Raw genomic sequence first — 21,146 nt, forward strand, 5'->3', positions numbered from 1 at the left:
TCACAGCCATTTTGTTTTTAAATAATGCACTCAAATGCAATTTGTTGGTCATGCTTAGGCTGATTTTTTTAAAACTTGATATGATGGTTATATGTATGTTGGGTATCTGGTGTATTTTGAGTCAAAATGGCTGCATGACTGGTCATTTTTTTTTTCATGATTTCTCAGACATGCTTTGACCAATTTAAAGCTTCTCAATGCACTTGATCAAAAAATAGCATATATATATATATTATCAGAGGTACATTACTTGGGGTTTGCAACGCGCATAGTACTGTATGATGACATCATGTCAAGATCCCATTCAAGTCTCATCTCGTAGATAGCGAGACTGATGCTACGACCTTCACACATGAAATAGGCGGTTTGTAATAATCAATAAAACATGTATTACCACATTCATAGTGAAAAAAATTAATACATCGAAAATGTACAGAAAATAAAGTTATCGTAATCCGTCATATCGTGAGCAGCTATTTTGGACCACCTGGACGTTCCAGTATCCTAGTTACCTCGGGCATGCGCATTCGCATTTTTCTGAGTTGGAATGCTTATGCGAGAGCGAGATTGAAACGGGATCTTGGTATCATGTCACCGTAGTTGCAAACCCCAAGTAATGTACCTCTGATATTATATATGCATGCATTATTGGTTTGTAAGAACCAAAGGTTAATAACTTTAACAGAAAACAAAAATTCAACCTTTAATATTTAACATTTTTTCTAACATTTATATTTTTACAGTGTTTGCTTATTTGTTATTTGTTTGTTTGTTTATAAAGTAATGTATATTGGCCATAGATGATGTACGGTATTTTCCATGCATTATTTTGTGTAAAATAAAATATACCATACTATATTAAATGGTGACATTTCATTTGACGTATATTAAAGTACAAGAACAGAGAGGATATGACATTCTCAATGATTTGGGGTATTTATACTTCAATATATGTTACTCACCATTCGTTTTATGTAGGCAACAAATTGCCCCAAGTAGCTCATTATTCTTTCAAAATAGTTATCGACTTGCTGTGGGGAAGACACATATTAATTACAAATATTAAAATAATGTATCAAATGTCAATGTTGCCTGTGTATAAAAAACAATTTTACAGTAAGTACATACAAGCAACTGTCTCCAAGCACTGCTGGTGTCAATGCATAACCAGCAATCCTCCACCAAACTCATACAAGCAACTGTCTCCAAGCACATACCCTAGTGTCTATGTATGAAAAGCAATCTTACTGCATCTATACAAGCACTGTCATGTTATTTTCTACCCTCCTAATAAGCAATTACTTAACTGACACATGTAGATAAATATAATTTAATAGCATAATAAAATGTTTTATGTAATTAAAAATGAAAAGATCTTACTTCTGATATAATGCCAGAAAGTTCATCTTGAATGAACTGATCAGCAGCATTACCATCGGTAATTGTGCTAGTTACATCACTCTGAAAAATAACAATTAAATATAAACTGTTACAAGTTTAACACATGATTTCATAACAGAATTTATAAAAATATATGCAGAATGAGGTTCTTTCTTGAATTGTTTTGTAACTTCGATAGATATGCATGACTATTTGAATAGAATTTCAGAACAAAATTTCAGAGCAGAGAGCATGATTTTTACATTGATGTTCAAAACAAAATGATTTTGTGGAATTTGGTGTAATTTTGATTATTTTTAAATAACTGAAGATTTTATGTTTGTATTTTGACACTGAAAAGCAGTGTTGCTTAAAAGGCGGCAGTCATCATGCCACGACGTATACAACGCGTGTAAAATGTATTGTTTATTTACAAAAAATTTGAACATGTGCTGCGTGGCGACCACTGCGCTTTAACCATTGCATCACAATTGTTCAAGTTTAGAACAATTTAAAATTGTTTACTTTGATTATTAAATCAACTTGTAGAAAAAACAGGGAGATGATTTCTATTATCATCCACTTTATGAAAAGCAATAAACCTTGAAGAAATTGTGACATTTGTCATGGTGAAAATAAATTATTTCACAGTTATTTAACTTGTCACCTAAGCAAATAAGTTATTTCAATCCCTACTTGTATTCACTTACATCAATATTGCCAGCATCAACCTTATGATCAGCAAGCTTTGTCTTCATATCATCCTAAAAAAAGAAACAATTTTGGAATATTCAACAAATAAATACTTTCAACTAAATATTGGAAATCATTCGTAATCACTCATCAAAATAACATTCTTTATAGAAGTATTTTAGCACCTATGTTAAACTTTAATTTTTGTGACAGTGTGAATGGATAGTAACTTACTCTTAGTGACAGTGTGAATGGATAGTAACTTACTCTTAGTGACAGTGTGAATGGATAGTAACTTACTCTTAGTGACAGTGTGAATGGATAGTAACTTACTCTTAGTGACAGTGTGAATGGATAGTAACTTACTCTTAGTGACAGTGTGAATGGATAGTAACTTACTCTTAGTGACAGTGTGAATGGATAGTAACTTACTCTTAGTGACAGTGTGAATGGATAGTAACTTACTCTTAGTGACAGTGTGAATGGATAGTAACTTACTCTTAGTGACAGTGTGAATGGATAGTAACTTACTCTTAGTGACAGTGTGAATGGATAGTAACTTACTCTTAGTGACAGTGTGAATGGATAGTAACTTACTCTTAGTGACAGTGTGAATGGATAGTAACTTACTCTTAGTGACAGTGTGAATGGATAGTAACTTACTCTTAGTGACAGTGTGAATGGATAGTAACTTACTCTTAGTGACAGTGTGAATGGATAGTAACTTACTCTTAGTGACAGTGTGAATGGATAGTAACTTACTCTTAGTGACAGTGTGAATGGATAGTAACTTACTCTTAGTGACAGTGTGAATGGATAGTAACTTACTCTTAGTGACAGTGTGAATGGATAGTAACTTACTCTTAGTGACAGTGTGAATGGATAGTAACTTACTCTTAGTGACAGTGTGAATGGATAGTAACTTACTCTTAGTGACAGTGTGAATGGATAGTAACTTACTCTTAGTGACAGTGTGAATGGATAGTAACTTACTCTTAGTGACAGTGTGAATGGATAGTAACTTACTCTTAGTGACAGTGTGAATGGATAGTAACTTACTCTTAGTGACAGTGTGAATGGATAGTAACTTACTCTTAGTGACAGTGTGAATGGATAGTAACTTACTCTTAGTGACAGTGTGAATGGATAGTAACTTACTCTTAGTGACAGTGTGAATGGATAGTAACTTACTCTTAGTGACAGTGTGAATGGATAGTAACTTACTCTTAGTGACAGTGTGAATGGATAGTAACTTACTCTTAGTGACAGTGTGAATGGATAGTAACTTACTCTTAGTGACAGTGTGAATGGATAGTAACTTACTCTTAGTGACAGTGTGAATGGATAGTAACTTACTCTTAGTGACAGTGTGAATGGATAGTAACTTACTCTTAGTGACAGTGTGAATGGATAGTAACTTACTCTTAGTGACAGTGTGAATGGATAGTAACTTACTCTTAGTGACAGTGTGAATGGATAGTAACTTACTCTTAGTGACAGTGTGAATGGATAGTAACTTACTCTTAGTGACAGTGTGAATGGATAGTAACTTACTCTTAGTGACAGTGTGAATGGATAGTAACTTACTCTTAGTGACAGTGTGAATGGATAGTAACTTACTCTTAGTGACAGTGTGAATGGATAGTAACTTACTCTTAGTGACAGTGTGAATGGATAGTAACTTACTCTTAGTGACAGTGTGAATGGATAGTAACTTACTCTTAGTGACAGTGTGAATGGATAGTAACTTACTCTTAGTGACAGTGTGAATGGATAGTAACTTACTCTTAGTGACAGTGTGAATGGATAGTAACTTACTCTTAGTGACAGTGTGAATGGATAGTAACTTACTCTTAGTGACAGTGTGAATGGATAGTAACTTACTCTTAGTGACAGTGTGAATGGATAGTAACTTACTCTTAGTGACTGTGTGAATGGATAGTAACTTACTCTTAGTGACAGTGTGAATGGATAGTAACTTACTCTTAGTGACAGTGTGAATGGATAGTAACTTACTCTTAGTGACAGTGTGAATGGATAGTAACTTACTCTTAGTGACAGTGTGAATGGATAGTAACTTACTCTTAGTGACAGTGTGAATGGATAGTAACTTACTCTTAGTGACAGTGTGAATGGATAGTAACTTACTCTTAGTGACAGTGTGAATGGATAGTAACTTACTCTTAGTGACAGTGTGAATGGATAGTAACTTACTCTTAGTGACAGTGTGAATGGATAGTAACTTACTCTTAGTGACAGTGTGAATGGATAGTAACTTACTCTTAGTGACAGTGTGAATGGATAGTAACTTACTCTTAGTGACAGTGTGAATGGATAGTAACTTACTCTTAGTGACAGTGTGAATGGATAGTAACTTACTCTTAGTGACAGTGTGAATGGATAGTAACTTACTCTTAGTGACAGTGTGAATGGATAGTAACTTACTCTTAGTGACAGTGTGAATGGATAGTAACTTACTCTTAGTGACAGTGTGAATGGATAGTAACTTACTCTTAGTGACAGTGTGAATGGATAGTAACTTACTCTTAGTGACAGTGTGAATGGATAGTAACTTACTCTTAGTGCAATCATAGCATATCCATCGCCACCAGTATCCTGGAATGCCAGTATGGCATCTACAATTGTGTTAATGTTGTCGTAATGTGGATCCTATTAAGTAAAACATAATATCTATATTGTAGTGTATGATAATTACATAAAGTTTTCTTTAGACAAAATTGTTGTACTATTTGTGAAGCTTTATACAAGTTATTGGCCTCCCCTGGGTCAATATCAAGATTTATCACTCCCAAGTGACTGTTAATTATTATCCAAAGCCAAAGGCTGATCAAGGTTTATAACAGCCAATTGGAGACAATAATTCACCATTAGTAGAGATACCAAAGCCAAAGGCTGATCAAGGTTTATAACAGCCAATTGGAAACAATAATTCACCATAAGTAGAGATACCAAAGCCAAAGGCTGATCAAGGTTTATAACAGCCAATTGGAGACAATAATTCACCATAAGTAGAGATACCAAAGCCAAAGGCTGATCGAGGTTTATAACAGCCAATTGGAGACAATAATTCACCATAAGTAGAGATACCAAAGCCAAAGGCTGATCAAGGTTTATAACAGCCAATTGGAGACAATAATTCACCATAAGTAGAGATACCAAAGCCAAAGGCTGATCGAGGTTTATAACAGCCAATTGGAGACAATAATTCACCATTAGTAGAGATATCAAAGCCAAAGGCTGATCAAGGTTTATAACAGCCAATTGGAGAAAATAATTCACCATTAGTAGAGATACGCATCGAAAAGTATCAGCCATCCTTTTTATCATCAACAACATTCTGAGTGTCTATGTTATTATGACAACAGAGGCGATATTATTCTAAATAATAGATGATGTAATGATTCAGAGGCATGATACAATTTACCTATTTACCCATCTAAATTTCACTATATTCTGACAAACCTTTTGTTTACATGCCCTCAAACAATGAAATTGACAACTCATTGAGTACTCCCAGGTACTTTTAGTCCTTGTATATGCCCTCAAACAATGAAATTGACAACTCATTGAATACTCACAGGTACGTTGTTATCATCAATATATTTTTTGATCAAGTCTGCAAAACCGGTTAAATCATCACCATAATCTGTCAAATCATCATTTAGCTAAAAAGTAAACACAACTGTTAGATTAAAGAAACTAAAGGTTTCAATAACTTGCCAGAGTGTGATCCAGCAAACCTAACTGTTAACATACATATTCAATTAAAATCAACTCAATATAGACTATTTTCAAAAGGGTTTACTGGATAACCAAATTTTGTTTTAGAATAATAATATTTTTATTACACAACTGTATGATCATAGAGTACTGTTTTGGAGAACAAAAACACAACTTACCTAGCGCAATAACTTAGAAACTTCAAAATACACTCATATCAACCAATTAGTTTAATTACGCTTAAATTCACTTTTCAAACATTTAGGGGGGGGGGCAAACTTGTTCTTCTCCTTAGTGGTCAAAAAAATAGTGCATAGTTTTTATTGATATCTTGATGATATCACGACAATATTTTATTGTGTATCAAATATGATCTGATGCCTCAATGTAGCATTATGAAATTTAAGTTACAATACTGCTTAGATTTTAACTTATATTAACTGAACTTGTACCTCAATAACCCAGTTCCTCGTTAGGTATACTACCTGTGTTGACAAAAACTGACTTTTTAGTAGTGTTTATATTTTTGGTATTTGCATGTTGCTATACACAAATTTCTTCATGGTCATGGATAAATTTTCTTTAGGCCAGACTTTTTTTATTCCTTGTTTCTTGAGTTTTTATAAGGCAATTTTTTTGAGGAGGGTGGAAAAAAAATAAAATAAATTCTTTTTTTCCATTACATTTGTGTGCTTCTCAAAGAATTGTAAGTGAGATCATTGGTCGGAGAGAAGAAATGAAATAACATTTTATTCCATGTATAACCTTGTTTCTCATCTCTGCGAGACTTCGATACTTTGATCATGATACTCCCACGAAAATGCAACTTGGGTTTGTTATGCGGCAGGCGGAAAAAAAATGAAGATAAAAATAATTTTTTTTTAGCAATTTTTTGCACGGCGGGCGCGAGAAATTACACTGAAATAAAATTTTATTTTTATTTCATTTTCAGCTCCTGTTCATTCGGCGGGTTCGCGAAACAAGGGATAATAAAAGTCTGGCCTTAGCTTAAAGAGGTTGATAAATTCATTTAAAAGAGGATGGAGAAAATTAAGTATGGTTAGTTATATTAAATGTATTCAATCTTACCTCTGCTTCATAAGCTGTCCAGTCAATGTTTTGAACACCAGCATTTTTGAAATCATTTAAATTGTCTTCAGTTTCATCAGACATTATCTCTATGTTACTGAAATCCACATTTTTCATATCATCAAACTCAGAAGCATTTAAATACTGTCATAAAATAAAAAAAGTAATAAATTAAATGCATGTTTAATAGTAAGTTTGTTAATGTATAATCACTGCATTTGCCAATAAACCAACAACTTTGTAATTAGATTGAACAAAACACTTGAATTATTGAGTTTCACCAAATAATATTGAACTCAATTACACTAGCAATTGTTATCTCTGTGATAGAAAATCTAAAACAATAAGGTTCATCTACTCCAATAACAACATGTTAAATTTTATTTAATTAAGTTTTAATATTGTTGGAATACAGTTGCATTAAAATGCAACTCTATATAGGGTTGTGATTTAAATAAGTTTAATTACTAGAATGCAACAAATTAGAAACATCATATCAATTGTAACTTAACATACAGAATGTACGTAGCTAAAGGTTAGAGAAAAGGGAAAATTATGATACAGACAATATATATTTAAATATAAAATGTATCATACATTACCTCTTTCTCTAAACCTAAGCTATGAAAAAGTAGGGTTGTCATTTGGTTTAGTTGTCTGCACTTATTGTTTTAAACGAACGTCAACACAACATTGATTTCACATCCAAACACCCACCCATGCAGAGGCATGGACGCGCACGCATGCACGCACGCACGCACGCACGCACACACACACTCACACACACACACACACACACACACAGGCTTATATTAATTGTTTCTATTCTAATTTTTTACAGTATTTTGGCAGAAAAAATGTCTTCAGCAGTGTCCCTTGAACTGACCTGAAAAAAATCATTTACTTTTTAGAGCCTAAACATGAGCTTCAATTTCCTTTGATGTTTATACCCTAGTTCTACAAATTATGTTTTCAATGATATGGATATCATTATACAAAAGATCTGTCGGGAATACATTTTCAGTTAAAGACTTGTTGCCACCATCCAATAATGTAAGGTTTATTACATCTTACACCTACTTGTTCAAAGTCTAGGTACTGGTCAAGAAGATTAAGGTTGTCCAGTTTTAAAGCCTTATAGGGTGTCTTATTGTCACCACAGTCCCTGTAATAAACCACAATAACAAATGAATGAATGAATGAATGAATGAATGAATGAATGAATGAATGAATGAATGAATGAATGGATGAATGAATGAATGGATGAATGAATGAATAACAATCATATTTACTTTAATACGCCAGTCATTGTTAGTTCAATGCTGCTGTTCTGGAATACAAGGTCACCTAGAAAATAGCCTTCAGACCAACCATCGTATTTATCAATTGTCTGCAATAAAATTTAAAACTTAGTGTTAAAGTTCTTTCAAATTGAAACCCATATTTTCTTTCAAACTATTATATGCTTCTACTTTGAAATATGCGATTTACATACGAGGAAGATTTAAAACTTAGTGTTAGAGTTCGTTCAAATTGAAACCCATATATTCTTTCAAACTATTATATGCTTCTACTTTGAAATATGCGATTTACATACGAGGAAGATTTAAAACTTAGTGTTAGAGTTCGTTCAAATTGAAACCCATATATTCTTTCAAACTATTATATGCTTCTACTTTGAAATATGCGATTTACATACGAGGAAGATTTAAAACTTAGTGTTAGAGTTCGTTCAAATTGAAACCCATATATTCTTTCAAACTATTATATGCTTTTACTTTGAAATATGTGATTTACATACTAGGAAGATTTAAAACTTAGTGTTAGAGTTCTCTCAAATTGAAACCCATATAGTTACAAATTCTATCTCTAACTATTCTGTAAAAGTAGCTTTTACAATGTATTTATGAAATTTTACAGTGAATTTTTTATAGGCATGAATGTTTATATACTCTCTATATAAACTCTTTTTGAAATGCAGTTTCTCAACCCTTCTCAGCTTGACAGTTTTTCATCACTAGTGACTTACATTCTGCATTTTGGTTCCCAGAGTGTCTTTATTAATTTAAAATAACCTATCTAACTGCTGGGGTGAATTAATGTTCTTATGAAAAATTCATTAAAAAAATCAGTAGTTTTTGGCCACAATGTTTTTTACTTGGAAACAAAGGGCAATAAGACTGACTCTATTTTCAAGAACGTAGGTAATTTCGATCAGACGGTTTCTTTGTCCCCAGTTTTTACTATGTACAGAAACATCAATACAGAACATATTTTGTGTTGAAATAAAGCATGTTCACATCTCCCTATTTTAACAATCCTTAACTACTTAACTCTTCAAAATTTGATAATTAGAGTTGATTCATTGGTCTGAGGTGAGTGAAATTTTAGAGAACTGAAAACAGCACAATTCAGTGAACGGTTGGAATATAAGTCAATATATTATGAAAATCTGCAAAATAATTAGGTGAGTGGCCGAGTTTTTACAGTATATATGTGTTTGATGGTGAAGAACTGCCAAGGCAGCTTCTATAACAATGAATATTTTTGCTAATGTCACTGATGGTGAAAGATGCTGATCTCAGCAAAATGTCTCAGCAAGACCAACTCATTCACCGTAACTCAACCTCTAAATTATTTATAATTGCATGCCTGTATACCAACAGTTGTTAATGCTAAACAATAGGTGTTACAAATCTTTGAAAAGCTTAATTCTCACCTGTTCCCATAGATCCCCACTCAGTATTGGTTTGCATACAAATTTCTGCAGAGGTGCCCCAATCAAAAATGGGAAGGTAGTTAAAAACATATAAAAACATGCAAAGATGAAACAAAATCCAGCAGACCTATAGAGAAAAGAAAATGTGTGAAAATTGGATATTTGACACATTGTGTTGTTTGCTTACTATGATATCGATACTTTTCCCACTAATCAATGTCTTGACAAGTGTTTTTAGGTGTGATCTATGGTACATCACTCAGGACTGTGCATGTACAGCAGGCGTTAATTTAGCTAGCCAGCATTACACATTGTCAACGGGTACAAAATTTGACAGGCAAAATTTCTACAAACCTGTCCAATTTTTTTTACAAAATAACCATAAATAATAAAAAAAAAATGATTGTAAGTCACTTTTTATTATCTGGCTATAACTCTATGATGTCATATATGCTTTATATTTACAGTCTCATTTTTCTTTTAAACTGACTTCAACTCATTGTATGTATTTATATTTTCTATATATATATTATTGTACATATATTTTCAATGATCAGAAATCCTGCCCAGTTCATAGTGGTGTGGAACTATTTGTGGAACTACACTTGTACATTTATCACACTGGACATTGCAAATATGTAGCTATTTTAATAATCTAATGTACAGAAATCAGCCTATGTATGTTTAACCTTACCACATTTATCAATAACCAATCAATAATCTGATACATTTTTAGATATTTTAGTTTATGGTTAAAACTGCAATTTCAATGGCGCTTAGTACTTTGCTGCTCTGCTGTGATTAGGTTTAAAATTAAAGTATAAGTATATTAATAGCTCTGTAATAAATCACAGACAGCAAACCAACGATGTATACAATTCATCCCTTTGCATTATTAGTGTAATAAAAGGAGTATATTAGTCTTCTCGTTTAAAAGGATGATTTGAATTTTTGTAATTTCAAGTAATTTTAAATGTACCACATTTCTGATTCATATTCCTCCAATACTCTCAGCTCAGCTAGGGGAGTTCTTTCTATTAAACTTTCTTTGATCTACATATGTGTACAACAGATGAGAGAATTCTGCTTTTGTGAAACTGTATTGGAATCTTTGAGACCCAAAAAAAGGTTCTTCAAAAACAGGTAGGTAATTTGTGAACTGCAGTACCAGTATATGACCCCTTTAGTGATCCTAAAGCTTATACATTCTGGTGTTTCATGATGTGACGAGCTGTTTGGGACACCCCTTTAATTTTATTTATTATTATTTATACAATACCAAAATGCAAGGAATGAGCGTAATGCAACGGGACAGAATAATTCCCTGTACACTCATATAGAACAGAGTAGTCCACCCCTGTTCTATTTTCAATCCGCCTGCAACGCTATGCGGCCGGAGGTGTTTGACCTGAGTCACGTGGTCAGGGAAATCCCCTACTTGGGCCTCTTCCTGCTCGACGGCGTGAAACTCAGGTTGGTGTTACACTATGACCGTTCAGAAACTGCTTTATTTTCGCTTTTATTATTTGCATCTGTAACTCAGCCTTTCAGTATTTGTACAGTATGTTTTTAGGAATTGATTTGACGAGATTGTAGTTATTTCTGTTCAGTTTCTATCATTTAATCGTTATTTTTAGAAGTCATGATGCCATCGCCGCTACATGCTACACGCTGTACTGTGTTATCAATGAAGCTGTCGAACGATAACTTTCATAGACATTGAACTTTATTTGCTTCGTGATACTCGCTTTTTATGCTGTTTTGATCATGTCTTCAGTACCAGTTATATTCGATTCAATGTCACTTGTTACTCAACTCGGGATGTAACTTTTGCTATAGTGCGGGTTACTATGTAATGAACGTGATTGTGTGAAATCGTGGGCCGACGTTATCAGTGGTTGCTATGACGATGCACATTCAACTCTTACAACCAGCGTGTTATCGATGCTTATTTTTGCTTTTGTTTTTATTTCATGTGAACCCATTGTGTATTGCTCTTCCTGCTCGACGGCGTGAAACTCAGTCAATAAAAGTTATACGTAAGCACAACCTGGATCTAGAATCTATTATTTTTGCTGACACTCCCCATTTATGTCGGAAATCCGTGTCACATCTTTTGGTGCCGAGACCAGGATCTAGGATTATTTGTGCAGGACAGGCGGAGCCAGTTCGACTTTGTATGAAGTTCAACTGTAATGTTATTGGAGCCAGTGTGTGGTAAACTGTTGTAGTATTCTTCATTACATGTGACTGACTGTATGGTATCATCATGGAAAATGGAAACCCACACGATTTGCTAACTATGGATGGTCCAGTACCAATGGGTGAACAATATACTCCACCACCTACTGGCAGCATACCCACAGCGACCCCGGTGCACTATAATACACACCAGAGGTATGCACAGCAACAATATCAGAGCCAGCCACCCATTCCATACAACATGTCAGATTGTTTACCAGTGGCAACATCGACACCATACCACCCGGGCAATCAAAGCACAGGACAGTATTTGCAACCACCTTTAATTCCAGTACCACAATTTAGTCAACCTGTAGTGTTAAACCCACGGGTTGAACCACATTATAACATTACGTCATCACATCAAGTTCGTAATGTCCCTGTTTTTAATGGTCAGCTTGATGGTAAAATACTCATAGAGGACTGGATAAGAGATATACAATACCTGATGGATGCTGGAGCTATGCCTGAAAAGGTAAAATTTTCAACAATAGTGCGACATTTGAGTGGGGAAGCCCGCAAACTGGTGCTGAATTTGCCCAAAGAGCAACAGAGACCACAGAATGCACTGGATGAACTGAAGGCGGAATATGGTGATGGGTTACTTTCACTTGACCCAGTGGCTGATTTCTATGAGAGAAGACAGAAGTCTGGTGAGTCTGCTTCAACTTATGCAATCATGTTAGAGGACATTATGAGAACCATCGAAGAAACACAAAATTGTGGAAACCCCTTTCCTGACAGGGATTACAAATTGACCCAACAGTTCATGAAGGGCATAAATGATACTGACCTCTACAATAGACTAGCACCAATGGAGCCGAGGCGAATGACATTCCATAGATTACAACAGGAACTCAGACAAATAGCCAGAGAGAAAAGAGCCATACCTGCTGCATCGAAAGTTAAGAAATCACAGAGTCAACCGCAAAAGTCTAAAGATAGTCATTACACAGACAGCAGTGCTGCTGCAGGTTCAACTACCCATGATCTTGCAGAGGTTACATCATTACTACATAAAATAGTCCTGACTCAGGAGCAGCAATCCAGTCGGCTAGATAGGTTAGAATCCAAAGGTCAGTCTGCGTCTGACAAAGTAGACAAACCAGTTCAAAGCACTCAGTCATATAGTTCTGAGATAATTTGCTTTCGATGTAAACAACCCGGTCACATTGCTATTGGATGTCGTAATACACCACAGGATGGTGGGGCAGCAAGGAAAGGAAACAGGCCTTTAAACGAGTAAAGCCTGTGGAAAAGGGACTATCCACAGGTGACAGTGTTAAATGTCCCCCAGTTCAAGTTAACAGAAATTCCAGCTGGAGTGCAGAGACAGTGCAACAAGTTGTTGGACCTTTAAATGAGGCAGAGGTCAAAATTAATGGCAAAATATGCCGTGCATTGATTGATTCTGGTTCTCAGGTTACCACTGTGACAGATGAATTCTGTCAAGCACACCAAAAGCTTAGAAGCCTGGAATGTGAACCGTCTGATGTGGAGATTGAAGGAGCTGGTGGATCGGATGTGCCTCATTATGGAGTTATTTATGTTGATTTGATGTTTCTTGGGCAACAATATCTCCATGTGCCTACCTTTGTTGTCCCTGTGACTGAGTACCGCAAGGATGTTCCCTTGTTAATAGGAACAAATGTGATTCGTAGAAGTCAGAATGCATTGAGAGCTGTGTATGGTAAATGTTATGAGAGTGTTGTACGTAAGAAGTCGAAGGTGTGGTACAACACATATCAGACTTTACAGAAAACTGAGCTTGGAGGTAAGACTGGTTGTATTGGGCCAGCCAGAAGTGTTGGACGTGGCCATATGGAAATACCTCCAGGGCAAGAGGCTCATGTATTGTGCACAGTACCAAGAGGCCCAAAGGGGAAGTCGTATACTGCACTGGTAGAGAACCCTATAGATAGTCAGTTACCCCATGGACTAGTGGTTGGCCGAATGTTAGTTAATGTAGATAGTGGTTTGATTAAGGTTAGAGTAAATAACCTAAATCAGCGACCAGTGACCATCCGGCCTAGAGTCCATGTTGCAGATCTACATGCAGTTAGTATGGTTCAGGACTTCCCAGGCACCCCAGAAGAATCTGAGAATGATTTTACCGAAAGGGGTAGTACAGTGGAACAGAAAAATGCACACCATGGTTCAGGTCATGAATATGGTAGATCATATAGACATGTTAAGTCAGCTGCTTGTCGTAGTTCAAATAACACAGAAGCCAATCTACCTGACGTTGACTTGAGTCAGTCAGCAGTGAGTAATGGGGATGAGTTGGACCAGCTAAAGGAGTTACTGAGAAAGAACAATGATGTGTTCTCACAGCATGCCCTTGATTATGGTAAAACCTCAACAATCCAACATGAGATTCCATTAGTTGATGACCACCCATTCCGTCTACCCCCTAGACGGATACCATCATCTCAATATCAGGAAGTGAAGAAACACCTGGAAGACATGCAGTCTGCTGGCATTATCCGTCCAAGTAAGAGTCCATATGCCTCTCCGATAGTGATTGTTCGAAAAAAGGATGGAACACCACGAATTTGTATTGATTATAGGCAGCTAAATCTCCGCTCAATACGAGATGCATTTCCACTCCCTCGCATTGACGATGCATTGGAATCTCTTGGTCAAGCACAATATTTTTCAACACTTGACCTTACTGCTGGCTATTGGCAGGTGGAGATAGCGGAGAAAGATAGAGCAAAGACAGCATTTACTACCCCAATGGGTTTGTTTGAGGCAAATAGAATGCCCTTTGGCCTCCAAAATGCTCCAGCTACATTTGAGCGCCTTATGATGACATGCTTTGGTGACCAAAACTTCAGTACTTTGTTGATCTACCTTGACGACATAATCATTTTTTCAAGAACATTTGAGGAACATGTAGATAGGTTACAAATGGTGTTCAATCGGTTACGTGAACATGGGTTGAAACTTAAACCTCAGAAGTGCCATCTGCTGCAAGAGAGAGTGCATTATTTAGGTCATGTTGTTTCCCGCCATGGTGTATCAACTGACCCAGAGAAGACTGACAAGGTCAGGTCTTGGAAGACACCAGCAGACAGAAAGGAAGTGCTTCAGTTCCTTGGGTTCGCAGGGTATTATAGGAGGTTTGTCAAGGGATATTCAAAGTTGGCAGCACCTTTGTTTCGGTTGACTTCAGGAGACCCAAGGAAGAAGAAGAAGGGTAGTAAACAGCCAAAGAGTATCCCAACCGCTTTTGTATGGTCTGAAGAATGTGATAGTAGCTTCAGACAAATCAAGGAGAAGTTGACTACTGCCCCAGTGCTTGGTTACCCCGACTTTAGTAAACCCTTTATTTTACAGGTCGATGCTTCAGGAGAAGGTTTGGGGGCAGTACTAGCACAAGTACAGGAAGGGAGAGAGAGAGTAATAGCTTATGCCAGCAGAGGTCTGGCACCCGCTGAAACCAGGTATCCAGCCCATAAACTGGAATTTCTATGCCTAAAGTGGGCAGTCACAGATAAGTTCAGGGAACATCTATATGGCAACACCTTCACTGTTTTAACGGACAATAACCCGCTCGTCTATGTTCAGACAACGGCAAAGTTAGACGCAACAGGGCAACGATGGGTGTCACAGCTTGCATTATTTGACTTTGACATCAAATACAGACCTGGAAAAAATAATGCAAATGCCGATGGACTCTCGCGAATGCCACAGAGTGAAGTCGCAGACACTTTTCGTGGAGTTTGTGGTATGCACAAACATATTGAGCTACCTACAAAGAGCGCAGAGTATGATATTACTTCTAATGATGGGACGAACACATTACCTGTCATGACCCCTGTGGAGTTAGAATTAAATCAACTGGAAGATGTTGAGGTCGCCCCTGCACTTTCCTACAGAAAACTACAGAGAAAGCCAAATAGGAAACAGATAGACAGTTTGAACAGTAGGGCTAAGATGATCGTGAGACAATGGGATAAGCTTTGTGTGAGAGAAGGTGTACTTTACCGTGTGGTGAATTCGTCTAATTTAGACCCAGTCTACCAATTGGTCCTGCCAGTTAAACTGCGTAGATCTATCTTTGAAGCTCTCCATGACCATATGGGACACCTTGGTTTTGAGAGGACACTGGACCTTATTCGTAGTAGGTTTTATTGGCCACAGATGTACACACAAGTGAAAGTGTGGTGTGAGGAGTGTAAACGATGTTGTTTGCGCAAGGCTGCACCAGCGGCAGACAGAGCACCACTCGTGAGTATTCGTACTTCTGCGCCCTTGGAGCTGGTATGTATGGACTTTCTAACTTTAGAGCCATCTAAAGGCGGCATCGAGAATGTACTGGTTCTTACCGACCATTTTTCGAGATATGCACAGGCCTACTCAACACCAGATCAGAAAGCTAAAACAGTGGCCAAAATACTGTGGAAATACTTCTTTTCTCAATATGGATTCCCCAAGAGACTACACTCAGATCAAGGTAAAAACTTCGAAAGCGCAGTCGTCAAGGAGCTTTGTGAGATGGCTGGGATGTCCAAAACCCATACCACACCTTATCATCCAGAAGGGAATGGCATGACCGAAAGATACAATCAAACTCTCATGAATATGCTAGGCACCTTGGATCAATCACAGAAAGCAGATTGGAAGGAGTATCTTGAAGCAATGACTCATGCATACAACTGCACTCGTCACGATTCAACAGGTTACTCTCCGCATTATTTAATGTATGGTCGTCACCCAAACCTTCCCGTAGACCTGATTTTTCACACTGACAAAGCTAACAGCCAATCTAGTGTGGGTGTAGATCCATCAGATTATGTCAAATCTCTGCGAGAAAGACTAAAAATCGCCTACAAAACAGCAACAGAACATGCAGATAAGGCTAGGGATCGTCAGAAAACCAGATACGACAAGAAAGCTAAGGCTATACCATTCAATACAGGAGACCGTGTGCTAGCTAAACTAAAACAAACTGGCAAGCATAAGCTTGGTGACAAATGGGAATCTGAACCATATTTAATAGTCAAACAACTGGAACCAGACTCGCCTGTATATGTTGTACGGTCAGAAACTAGTTGCAAGGAGCGAACCCTACATCGCAATATGCTTAAAATTTGTACATTCCTACCTAGTAATCTAGATATTCCACATAAACAACAAAAGGAAACAACCTGCCAAGAATCAACTCCAGACATAGATGATCTGAGTGATAACGAAGATGAACCTAATGGAGATGTTGTTGAATTCTCTGTTAGCCAGACACCACTAATATCCATTCAAACAGATATAACCCCACACTTCTCTGTAACAGAAACTACCTCAACATTGAACAATGTCATTCAACATCAGCCAAACCCAACTATACAGGCTGAGCCACCAATTGTCACAGGTAGCCCAACTGCTTTAACAGAGCAACCATCATGCTCACCCACAGGAACACAAATAAATGTGACAGAATCTTTACACATTCCAAGAGAAGTTTCCACTAACTCAACTCAAGATCTCTCACGTACACTAGCAAGTAATACATCATGCCAGAACTCTGAATCAACCTCAGAACCAATTCAACGTTATCCACAGCGAGTTAGACAACCACCTGCGAGATTTGCAGACTACCTCATGTCAATGTTCACAAAATCAAAGGAAGAAGCTAAAGTGCAAAGTGTTTAGCCTTGGGATTAGTTAAACGCCGAGGACGTCGTTTCGACCAACAGAGGGAGGATGTGACGAGCTGTTTGGGACACCCCTTTAATTTTATTTATTATTATTTATACAATACCAAAATGCAAGGAATGAGCGTAATGCAACGGGACAGAATAATTCCCTGTACACTCATATAGAACAGAGTAGTCCACCCCTGTTCTATTTTCAATCCGCCTGCAACGCTATGCGGCCGGAGGTGTTTGACCTGAGTCACGTGGTCAGGGAAATCCCCTACTTGGGCCTCTTCCTGCTCGACGGCGTGAAACTCAGGTTGGTGTTACACTATGACCGTTCAGAAACTGCTTTATTTTCGCTTTTATTATTTGCATCTGTAACTCAGCCTTTCAGTATTTGTACAGTATGTTTTTAGGAATTGATTTGACGAGATTGTAGTTATTTCTGTTCAGTTTCTATCATTTAATCGTTATTTTTAGAAGTCATGATGCCATCGCCGCTACATGCTACACGCTGTACTGTGTTATCAATGAAGCTGTCGAACGATAACTTTCATAGACATTGAACTTTATTTGCTTCGTGATACTCGCTTTTTATGCTGTTTTGATCATGTCTTCAGTACCAGTTATATTCGATTCAATGTCACTTGTTACTCAACTCGGGATGTAACTTTTGCTATAGTGCGGGTTACTATGTAATGAACGTGATTGTGTGAAATCGTGGGCCGACGTTATCAGTGGTTGCTATGACGATGCACATTCAACTCTTACAACCAGCGTGTTATCGATGCTTATTTTTGCTTTTGTTTTTATTTCATGTGAACCCATTGTGTATTGCTCTTCCTGCTCGACGGCGTGAAACTCAGTCAATAAAAGTTATACGTAAGCACAACCTGGATCTAGAATCTATTATTTTTGCTGACACTCCCCATTTATGTCGGAAATCCGTGTCACAATTGGTATAGTGTAGCTTAGACTTTATATTTACAGTTCAATCAGAATAGTTTGTCGAATCTCCATGATTTTCTCACACCAAAAAAAAACAAACTTCAGGCTAAATGCAATGAAGCATTGGGTTATCATTTTTGGCTTAATGCTGATTCAATTATTTAATTTATGGTATACAAATGTGTTCAGTTTAACTGAGTAAATACATTGTATTGCCATATTGCTAAACTCTTTGTGACCATAAATGTGGAGTGCACAGTGGTACATTGTACTTACGCCATTAGAAACAGTCCACCACAGTTAGATAAACCACTACGTTGTGTTGGTGATGCACCAGATTTGTGACCGATAATTCCAAACAATATCCCAAGGAAATTAAAAAGTACAACCAACAAAACAATACCACCTATTCCAGACATAAAATAAGACCTACAAGAAATAATTATTAATACATATTTCAATAGCAGGCAACTAGTCAGTAAAATAATCAATGAATATGTTATATGTAATAATTTACTGTGATTTTATTTACTGTAGTTTCAGACTTGTGGAATGAACATGAAGGTAATGAAAAACTGGCTGTACCAAATAATATGTCATTATAGGACATTGGAATGGAAATAGCCCAGTCATATCAAAGACATTACAATTCACCTAATTCCCTAACATGCATAGGGATTAAATAGCAATGATTTATACAATTACCGGTATAAATCGTATTGAGCTGCCATATCATTAAATCCGTTAATTGTATCTTCATCTCTGAACCCATCAATTTGTGATGTCATCTATAAATAATAAATATATGCATATTTCAGAGAATTATGAAAAAATTCACAATAATATAAACATTTTGGGTAATAACACTTATAGATTAATTGTGTTTAACACTGAAGATAACATTTGGTATTGCAAGAAGCAATGTGAAATCTTTCCAATACTTTTGATTCTCAGTTTTAAAAAAAACAAACATTTTTTGTAATAGTAATGCCTAAATATGCAAATTTGTTCGGTTTTGATAATTCAGATTAGAACTTTTGTTTTTGAATATTGAACCACATTCTCCATTTTTTGCAATATTCATGAATTGATACACATGAATTTCAGAGACTGTTAAAAATTACTATAGGATTAGCAGTGGGACTGCTGGGACTTTAGTTAGTACATTGTAATGATAATCATATAGCATTCTTAGCATTTGGTAATAAAATCATTAAACACACAGGTAAGTATAACATTTACCCCAGATATTTGATCAATCATTGGTTCAAGAGCACCATCTATCATGTCCAGAAAACCAGATAATGTAGAATTTATCACTGATGAGAAAAAAAAATATGTTAAATTGTTAAAGCTTGGCTTGGGGGCTGGGTTTCTGGAGGTATATGAAGTAAAAATAGGGAATATGACGTCTAATACAGCACTACTCTTTGAGATGCAAAATGTGAAAACAATCTATAACAGAAAAACTTCGCTGTATAGTTAGTTGGAGGTCATAACAAAAACACATCTGACTGAGGGCCACTCAAGGTGTCACACATAATATATTGAATCAATTGGGCTAGCAGTTTCCAAGAAAAATAGCAGGTTTTATCAAAAATTACAAAAATATTCATCAAAATTAGAGATCTTCACAAAATGTATAAATCTGAAAAAGGTCTATCCGAACTACAAATACCAGTATACCAAGTTTCAACAATCAACAGATAATCAGTAAAAGGACTAGCTCCTCTGCCAACTTCATCAAAATGTGTGGCATGGAAAACACACAAATTCAGGTCAATTTTTTTGATTATGTTAGTATGGTAGTGTGATTTTTGGTCAAAAAAAGGCTAAAAATGTGTGCTGCATCATAACAGATTTTAACGAAATGCAATACAGAGGTGTATCACTGTAATGTACATATGTCAATTTCGTTTTTGGATCTGTATATGCTAAGTATGTTTTTGAGATAAAATGTTTCATTTTTGGTCAAAAAACAAAACACCTATTCTCACCAATACATTGATCAATTTCATTCACATTACACGTACATATACTGTTAAATTAGGCGAGGGTTCTCCGAACCCGCCTATTCACATAGTTCATACCCACCATAGACTCCGGTCAGTCAAAATGACTATTTTGAACTGTAGGCATTAATCAGCGATTCTGCCGGTGACGGAGAGATAGAATCCAGGTCAGGGGAAGCCCCATGACCTCAAGATTCTTTTACCCCTTACGTCACGAACCCACGTGACCGAGGCCACCTGGCAGCGCCACAGGTAGCCGTCCTTCACTCTGGTTCCTTTCTCTCCGCCTTGAGGACTTAGACCAACGCGACGGAAAGAGTGGGGAGGTTGGGGGGACCCGGAGTCTATGGTGGGTATGAACTATGTGAATAGGCGGGTTCGGAGAACCCTCGCCTAAATTCACTACGTTCAATTACCCACCATAGACTCCGGTCAGTCAAAATGACTATTTTGAACTGTAGGCAGAGTCAGACACCGATAGGTGGCGGGTTTTTCCGAGCAAACAGAAAAAAAAGGAGAATGATGAAAGACTTTCCCCCAGTCCGGGATGAAAAACAAACCCAAAAACCTAAGTTAAGACCCAAGAAGGGTGGTGTCTTACCTTGCCTGTGCTGTCCCAGAAGCAAGAAGCCAATGCTGCTGTGGTGACAGGGTTCGGTGTGCCCGAGAAAGCTAGACCCA

The 21,146-nt window shown here is 36.7% G+C and overlaps 1 protein-coding gene across 8 annotated transcripts in view; it reads right to left on the reverse strand.

Moving 5' to 3' along the window:
- Positions 1-21,146, reverse strand: part of LOC102806084 (prominin-1-A-like) — a 69,765-nt gene that overhangs the window by 11,362 nt on the left and 37,257 nt on the right. For all 8 annotated transcript variants that reach the window (XR_014930735.1, XR_014930736.1, XM_085504540.1 and 5 more), the window contains 12 exons: positions 19,696-19,772; positions 19,159-19,241; positions 18,730-18,882; positions 9,623-9,749; positions 8,196-8,293; positions 7,984-8,068; positions 6,904-7,047; positions 5,673-5,759; positions 4,651-4,743; positions 2,091-2,144; positions 1,381-1,461; positions 963-1,031 (listed from right to left, as the gene is read on the reverse strand). Coding sequence is in view for 6 of the 8 variants with exons in the window: in XM_085504540.1 (XP_085360666.1) it covers positions 963-1,031; positions 1,381-1,461; positions 2,091-2,144; positions 4,651-4,743; positions 5,673-5,759; positions 6,904-7,047; positions 7,984-8,068; positions 8,196-8,293; positions 9,623-9,749; positions 18,730-18,882; positions 19,159-19,241; positions 19,696-19,772 (1,151 nt within the window). In the remaining 2 variants the exon portion in view is untranslated. The remainder of the gene's footprint in view (positions 1-962; positions 1,032-1,380; positions 1,462-2,090; positions 2,145-4,650; positions 4,744-5,672; positions 5,760-6,903; positions 7,048-7,983; positions 8,069-8,195; positions 8,294-9,622; positions 9,750-18,729; positions 18,883-19,158; positions 19,242-19,695; positions 19,773-21,146) is intronic.

The sequence above is a fragment of the Saccoglossus kowalevskii genome, chromosome 10, assembly GCF_978046115.1.
Source record: "Saccoglossus kowalevskii chromosome 10, keSacKowa6.1, whole genome shotgun sequence".
Taxonomy (NCBI): domain Eukaryota; kingdom Metazoa; phylum Hemichordata; class Enteropneusta; family Harrimaniidae; genus Saccoglossus; species Saccoglossus kowalevskii.